At 43.7% G+C, this 7,951-nt stretch overlaps 1 protein-coding gene across 1 annotated transcript; it reads right to left on the bottom strand.

The window, feature by feature from the left end:
* Positions 1-5,005: 5,005 nt before the first annotated feature.
* Positions 5,006-6,862, bottom strand: LOC135879049 (pentraxin fusion protein-like). Its single transcript, XM_065404897.1, has 3 exons — positions 6,802-6,862; positions 6,095-6,380; positions 5,006-5,168 (listed from the first exon to the last, which is right to left on the bottom strand). The coding sequence occupies exons 1-3, from the start codon at positions 6,860-6,862 to the stop codon at positions 5,006-5,008; spliced, it is 510 nt and encodes a 169-aa protein (XP_065260969.1).
* Between the last annotated feature and the right edge of the window lie 1,089 nt (positions 6,863-7,951).

The raw sequence follows: 7,951 nt of genomic DNA, 5'->3' as shown, positions 1-7,951 counted from the left end.
GTTTAGTACCTTTCTGAGAATCAGTGAGCCACAGCCCACTCCCTTGTGCCCAGCAGAGACTGGGTGCAGTTGAGAATCTGGCTCACAGTCTGGATGTGTGGCTGGAATAAGTCCATGGAAGTTTTGAACTGGACCTTGAAGTGAATGGGGGCCAGAGAAGGCATTTGTGCAGGTTGTGGGGAGATTAAAGGGCTCGTCTAGAAAAACAGTTAGTGTGTGACAAACTTGGGGGTAAATCTACGACACAGTAGTATATACCACACACTAACTGGCTGGGTGGACCCTGCTACTGTGCGCCAAAAGTTCCCCAGTACGCTTTGATCTACTCCTTTTTGAAATGAGAATAAGTCAATGCTTCAGTGCACATGGGAGAAAATGGGCAGCAGCAATCTGCATATTCCAGGATCTGGAAATCTCGGAAGACCATCTCTTCACCATTTGGCTAAGATCTATTCTAGGATCTGCTCACAGGTATGTCAGCTTTAAAAAAAAAATCAGATTTTTCTGTGAAAATTGTTTACTTACTAACACTTACGTTTACTTGAACTGAAAGAGACTACAGGAAAAAATAGTCTTCTCTGTTCTCTATTTTTCTCTTTATTTTGTGCATTTGGCACACTTTGTATACTGTTATGATAGAGGTTGGGTGGAACATGGCTGAAGCTGGTGGCTGTGATAGCTGCCCTTTGTTTAGGACAAAGGTAAGCAGTTAAGCTCCTTTTTGGAGTAAGATAACTGAAACAAGAGGGGCCACAAATAAAACACAGACCATACGCAAGGCTGGTTAGAAGCTAAGCTATATGATTGGAGGGGTTCCACTGGCAACTGAATACCTATACAGTTGGCTGGGTATTGTTTGGTGGAGGTGTGTGCATCTGTGAGAAGAAGCAGAAGGAGGCAGAGAAGGCAGCAGGAAAGCCAAGGAGACAGCAAGAGGAGCTCTTCCAACAAGACAAAGCCAAGAGGGAGAGCTTTTTGGGCAGAGTGCCGGCTGGACAGTGGTTTGGAACTGTGAGCAAGGAAACTGCCTCCTGCTGTTTAATTCTTACTGTGTTCTGGGAAACAGAACTCTGTGTAAATGCCTCGTAAATAAACAGGATTGCTCCAAAGAAATTCCTGACTCCATAATCAATTTCTTCTTGTAATGTCAACAACCCACAAGACTCCAAATACTGGCTAACCACTCGGGTAAAAGGGATAACAATACCATGAATTTCATGGTCTCCCCCATACAATTAGTCTATTTAATCTGTTTGGATGCATTGTTCACACAGCAACAAGGAAGAGGAAAAACATTTTAAAAACAAGAAAATTAGATTGTAAACATCTAGTTACTTTTAACTCATGTTTTGAAATTGACTGGCTCTCAAGTTGATGGCATCCCTTTAATATCTAGTAAGTTCTATAATGAGTGGCTATGTTTATTAATAATAATTAATACATGTAATTAATCTACATACTGAACTTTGAAGATGTAAAACACTAGATGAATGCTAATGATTATATTATGCATTGGCAGGAAGATAGGCTATAATCTAACAGGTCTTTTCCTTCTGTAACTGCTAAGATCCAAAAGGAGTTGCAAAACTTAAAGAGTGCGAAGAGGTGAAGGCAAAGCTGAATGAAGTTTGTATCAAAAGTGAAATCAAGCCAGTGGCATACATTGGCAAAGTTCTGGAGGTGATAAGAGGCTGATTTACAGACAAGGAAGATGTGAGAAAAGGAGAAAGAAAAGTCAGGACAAAGGGAGAAGACAGAGTTGGGTTTGATGATTCTCCTCTTGCCCAACAGAATCACTTCTGGTTCTGGAGACATCTAGCTGAAGAAATAGAAGTGAAGCAAGCAAAGTAGACCAGGCCTATTGCATCACATTTCATCTCTTTTATAAGATTCTAACTTACCTCCATTGGGGATCCTTGGACCCAGAGTTTCATTGAGCATGAGGTCTACAAAAGAATGAAAATAAAAGCAAAAGCAAACAAAAAATATTCAGTTTCCATCCTGAGTGACACAAACTAGTGCTGTCCAGAGGACGGCAATTCCATTTTGCAGCAACTTTTGAGGTTTCTGAATTTGTTTTCGTTCCACATTGGAATGAAAAAAAACCCTTAACCTTTTGAATTTTTCACTAAACAGAATTGTGTGACATCCATTTTCAGATTGACAACCTGAACTTTTCAATTTGAGTCAGACTCTCTCTGGTCAGAAGTAACCAAAGAGCCCTGGACCAAAACAAAAAACAACTGCCCTTCCCCCCCACAACAAACTTCCCAGTGAAATATCTGTCAAAACCGATCTGTTTTGGCTTTGACAAAATCACATACTGTACTTCAACAAAATTTCATTTAGTCAAGAATGTTCCAACCAGCTCTAAAACTAACTCCCCAGTCTGCCTGCCGTATAGCAGTGCACAAAAATGGCCAGTGAAACAAACTAAGACTTATATGCATTTCTTCTGGATCTCTAATATAAAGTGAAGGTGAGTCTGGGAAGGAATTCACCTACTTCTGGGATCCCTTCTGTCATACACACCTACATTTAGAATATCCATTAATGAAGCTGAAACAGTCATTCCATTGCTTGACTCCTACCCTACAGTTCTCTCAGACGTGTGACTGGCTCAAGAGGGTCAGCCAGCCAACTTGCCTGTAGAGAGCAGAGAGCTTGCACCAGCTCCAGAATAGAGACCAATTACACCCAGCCTTTGGTGGCAGCATCCTGCTTTTGTGCTAAGGATTGTGCGCCAAACAGTCTGGTCTAGGGGCTCACCCTCATTTTAAGTGGGATCATAAAAAGGACTCACCTGATGGCATGGAGCAGCGGAGTCCCTGAGAGAGAAAAGGAGCTCATCTTGGAGGCTGGTGCAACAGCAGCGATAAAGAAGGAATTTAGGGTATGTCTACACTGGGGCTGGAAGGTGTAATTTCCAGCTTTACGAGACATATTCATGTTAGCTCTGAGAAGCGCTAGCTGCTGAAAATATGATTCTATCTAAGACCAGAGGTTCGTGCTCGGGGCACTTAGCCCCTCCCACGCTTGTGCCGCTATGGCTACACTTCTATTTTTAGTGCAGAGCTAGAGTGGGTATGTCTACTCGAGCTGGAATTTACACCTTCTGGCTCCCAGTATAGCCAGACCCTTAGTCCAAGGTTAGCACAGAGCCAACGTGGCTCCACATGGTGCCTCCACCTATTGACTATCTACGGTTCTCACAGGTGACAGGAGGACCTACAAGTCCAGCAAACTTTTTAGGCCCGCCTACTATCTTCATTCAGCAACAATGCCAGGCAATTCAAAATGATAGTAACGTTCTTTAGTCCGGAATTTTCAAAGGAGCCCAAGGCAGTCAGTCATCCAAAGCCCACTAGAATTCACTGGGATTTGGGCCCCTGACTCCTCTGAAAATACCTTAGGAGACAAAAACAGTTTCAGGACTGTTAGCACCATTTTAGGGTTAATGTTTCCCAATGGCATTGTAAGCCACAAACCTAGTTTCTTAGTTAAATGGACATCATCAACTAGAAAAAAAAATCACATATTTGTCTGCAATTTTGTATGTTACTTTGGTAATGAGTAACAGCTAAGATTATTTCCCCCCGTTTGTTTACACTGGGCTTAGTCTTACACTATCTAAGTCCAGGAGGGTTTTGTCACTGACTCCAATGAGAGTAAGTGCAGACCCTTTGTGTATTTGACAGTATTTTGCGCACAGTCAGTTTCAGGGTTCCTTTATATGTTACACATCTGTAGACATCTGTAAACATCAACAGCTGGGAAGCAGAAAAAAAATCAAGTAATAAATTGCTGTCTTTCAGGAACTGGAGTTTTTTAAAATGAGTATGTGAGAACGGAGAAGGAAAATTAAACAAACAAACAAAAATTCCCAGAAGCAGCCACTAAAGCCAGAACCCAAGCATAAAGCACAGAACACAAGGGAAGCCAAGGAAAAAGGTGGAAGGAAACAGAGGCTATGTCTACACTAGAGGCCTTACAGCAGCACAGCTGTAACGATGCAGTTGCGCCGCTGTAAAGTCTCCCATGTAGCCACTCTAAGCCGACGGGAGAGAGCTCTCCCATTGTCATAATGAAACCACCCCCAATGAGCGGTGGTAGCTATGTCAGTGGGAGAGCTTCTGTCCATAGGCACCGACTCCATGGGTGCTCCAGCCCCGGAGCACCCACAGGGAGAAATTAGTGGGTGCTCTGCACCCACTGGCAGCCAAGCTCCCCTCCCCACCCCCCATCCCACCTCACCTCCTCCTCTGTCTCCTCCCCTGAGCGCGTCGCGTCCCCGCTCCTCCACCTACCTCCCAGCACTTGCTCCGGGAGGGATGGGGGAGGAGTGGGAACATGGCACGCTCAGGGGAGGAGGCAGGGAGGAGGCGGGGCCAGAGTGGAGATTGGGGGAAGGAGTCGGAATAGGGGCAGGAAGGGGGCGGAGTTGGGGCAGGGACTTTGGGGACAGGGTTGGAATGGGGGCAGGACAGGGGTCAAGTCGGGGCAGGGCCGGGGGCAGAGGCGGGTCGAGCACCCACCAGCGCGAGCAGAAGTCAGTGCCTATGCTTCTGTCAGTGTAGCGTATGTCCATCTGGGTGTGTTTTTTTCACAGCCCCGAGCGACATAAGTTTTACTAACAAAAGTGCTAGTATGGGCACAGCCAGAGAAAGCCAAAGACAGACACAAACTGTTCTTTAAAAATGTAGGACAACATTCATACCAATCTTTACACAGTTCCAGGCATCTCACACTTTGTTTACCGTCTCAGTGGTCACTGTCAAATTGAAGACTTCACTCACAAACCTCATCAGAACTCTCTTTGCAGCAGAAGAGGCTTTCTCACATTTCTGGTGTGTCCTTTTCAGCACACCACACACCTGAGTATGTTTAATTCCATTGATCAGAAAGCAGTGGTGCATGTACACACTTCTATGTAGATCTGATTCTCTCCAGCCAAGGGGAGCCATGCAGCTGAATACAAGTCAATACATTCCCCTGGGGCAATGCTCTACTTACCAGAAGAATTTACTGGTAGACCAAACACTTGGACTTCACACAACGTGAGGTATTTTTCTGTGCCTGGGATGGTCACAGTCACATACTGCCCTTGCATTCCTTCACAGTCAAATGAGCGTGTTTCCCCACGGCCCATGGAGTCAATCTGGGCACATCTGAAAATGAAGCATATTAATAGCCATTATTATTATACTTTGACAACAACAAGAGCTCAGATCACAGGGGGGAAAGGATGAAAAATACAAACTGGACCCATAATTCAGCAAATAAATGTAATCATCCTATTTTTCCTCAGTTATTTGTTAAACAATGAATCACTATTAAGGCAGAACAACACAAGCAGACTATTTACTCTAGTGTTGGCTGTAGTACTGCTATAGATAAGGTTGATTCTACAAGTTTGGCATGAGGATCTTTAGGGCCAAATTCTGCCACCTTTACTCACATTGGGTAGTACCTCACTCCTCAAGGAGTTTCCAGGTAACACTCATAAGAGTGGCAGAATCTGATGCTGAATCATTTTAAACAACAGCTTTCTTTAAATCAATCCTGTAGATTCATTACATCAATGTCCCATGGGAAAGCGATTCTGAGAAAGAAACTGTGAAAGTCTAATTAAAGGCCCAATCTTGATTCAGGAGCCACTAGCTTGGACCTGTGTGCTCACACACAATAGTACCATGCGGGACTCCGCATGAATGCTGGGGTTTGTGCTGCATCAAGGGTCTTAAGAGAGCAAAAAGCTGATCATGCAATTACTAGCAGGAGAGGTGAGGAAATTGCTTGTAGCCTCTAAAACCCCAACTACACATCATACTTGATAGAAACCATTTTAAAGCATGTTAAACACACACACACACACACACACACACACACACACACATACACACACACACACACACACACACACACACACACACACACTATGAACAGAGGCAGTTGTACTGGTCAGTGGAACTGAGCATAGCTTAGTTAAAACCATTATGAACAACAAAACCATTTGAGATCTGTTCTAATCACTTCCACTCCATTTCCTTCTATGCGCTCAAGCACTTTCATTCAGACCATCAGAGCATATTACCTGGGATTCGTTCTGCCGCCTCTCTCCGGCGAGCTCCCAATTCGGATTTCAGCCCCGTTTAGCCGCTCTTCACAACAGTCTCCTCGATTGGTGATCTTTACTCTGAACACTTGAACCCTCGCTCTCAAATCCAGTGTCCACCATGGATTAATATCTAAGTCCGTGTGACTACATTTTCCTCTCAGGTAATCACTGGACGGGGACCCATCAATGGCATTGCCAGGGTTTCCATATTTGTCATAGATGCTGGACTGGGATGCTACACCTTCAAGTACCACTTCAGGGGCTGCAGAAAATAATCAGGAATATCCTGTCTTACTGCAGGTGAGCTTAAAGTTTTGAATGACAAACCCTGTTTGCACTGGCAGAGAAATTCTTATGGGAGCACTTTCCCAGATACAAGCTGAAAGAATAGCTGACAATATTGTAAAACTCTTTTCAGGGAAACATTTTAGCTAGAAGATCTTGGGATAGGGGAGTGCATCCCATTGTCTGCATTTGGGAGCTAAGAGCGTCTTGCAGGATCATGATCAAGTCTGTCAATGATATCAGAGAAAACAGATGGCATGTAAGAGGGTACAACAACATGGTTCTGTAGCTGCGTCTGGTAGTGGTGGACTTGGCCTGCTTATAGGAATCCTTCCCACTAAAATAATTAGATAACAGGGAGGGGGGAAATAAAAGAATAATCTCTAAATAACATTTACCTTCATCTGTAGACAGTCCCTTCAGGGCTAGGATAAGCAGCAGGGAGAGGGTGTGTAACATGGTTGGATAGTGACCTTTTCACTGTATTTGCCCTGTATTTGTCTGAAAAATAAACAACTCCTCTGTTTTGAGAGATGGAAGGATTTTGAGGGGTATTAAACTCACTTGAGCACCAATATTCTCCAATCAGAATTGTTCTAAAAAGAGGAACATTTTGTGACCATTGGTTCTTATCTGGCAAAACAAATAATTAAAGGTCCCTGTGACTGATCAAGTGGGAAGAAAGATCAATAATGAGCGGGGAACTGCACAAGGGTAGAATTCCATGTCCATGCAGAATCCCACTAAATTCAACACGTCTCTGCAGGGCTCTTCCCACACATAACACATTGCAGGATCAGTGGCCAAGTCTGTAAAGTTTTAGAGCGACACTGTTTCATGACCTGCCCATTCCAATAATTTCTTGGAGTATATTGGGGGCAACTTCTTATTCCCGAAAGTGGAGGAAGTAACCAGGGGGACAGCCATTTTAGACTTGATTCTAATGAACAGGGAGGAATTGGTAGCAAATCTGAAGGTGGAAGGCAGTTTGGAAAGCGGTCATGAAATGACACTTTTCATGATTGTAAGGAAAGGAAGGAGTGAGAGCAGCAGAATAAGAACAATGGACTTCAGAAAGGCAGACTATAAAAAACTCAGAGAGCTGGTAGGCAAGATCCCATGGGAAAAAACTCTAAAGGAAAAAGAAGTTCAGGAGAGCTGGCAGTTTCTTAAAGAGACCATATCAAAGGCACAATTGCAAACTACCCTGATGCAAAGGAAAGATAGGAAGAGGCCAATATGGCTCCATAAGGAGCACTGTAATGACCTGAAAATCAAGAAGGAATCTTACAAAAAGTGGAAACATGGATGAATTATTAAGGAGGAGTACAAAAGAATAGCACATGCACGCAGAGACAAAATCAGCAAGGCTCAGCATAAAATGAGTTACTCCTAGCAATAGACATGAAAGGTAATAAGAAGAAGTTCTTTAAATACGTTAGGAGCAAGGGGAAGATGATGGAAAGTGTAGGTCCTCTACTTAGCAGGGAAAAAGATAAGAACTGATGACATCAAGAAGGCTGAGGTGTTTAATGCCTATTTTGCTTC

The sequence above is a fragment of the Emys orbicularis genome, chromosome 1 (assembly GCF_028017835.1).
Source record: "Emys orbicularis isolate rEmyOrb1 chromosome 1, rEmyOrb1.hap1, whole genome shotgun sequence".
Taxonomy (NCBI): Eukaryota; Metazoa; Chordata; order Testudines; family Emydidae; genus Emys; species Emys orbicularis.
This window is presented reverse-complemented; position numbering and strand designations above follow the sequence as displayed.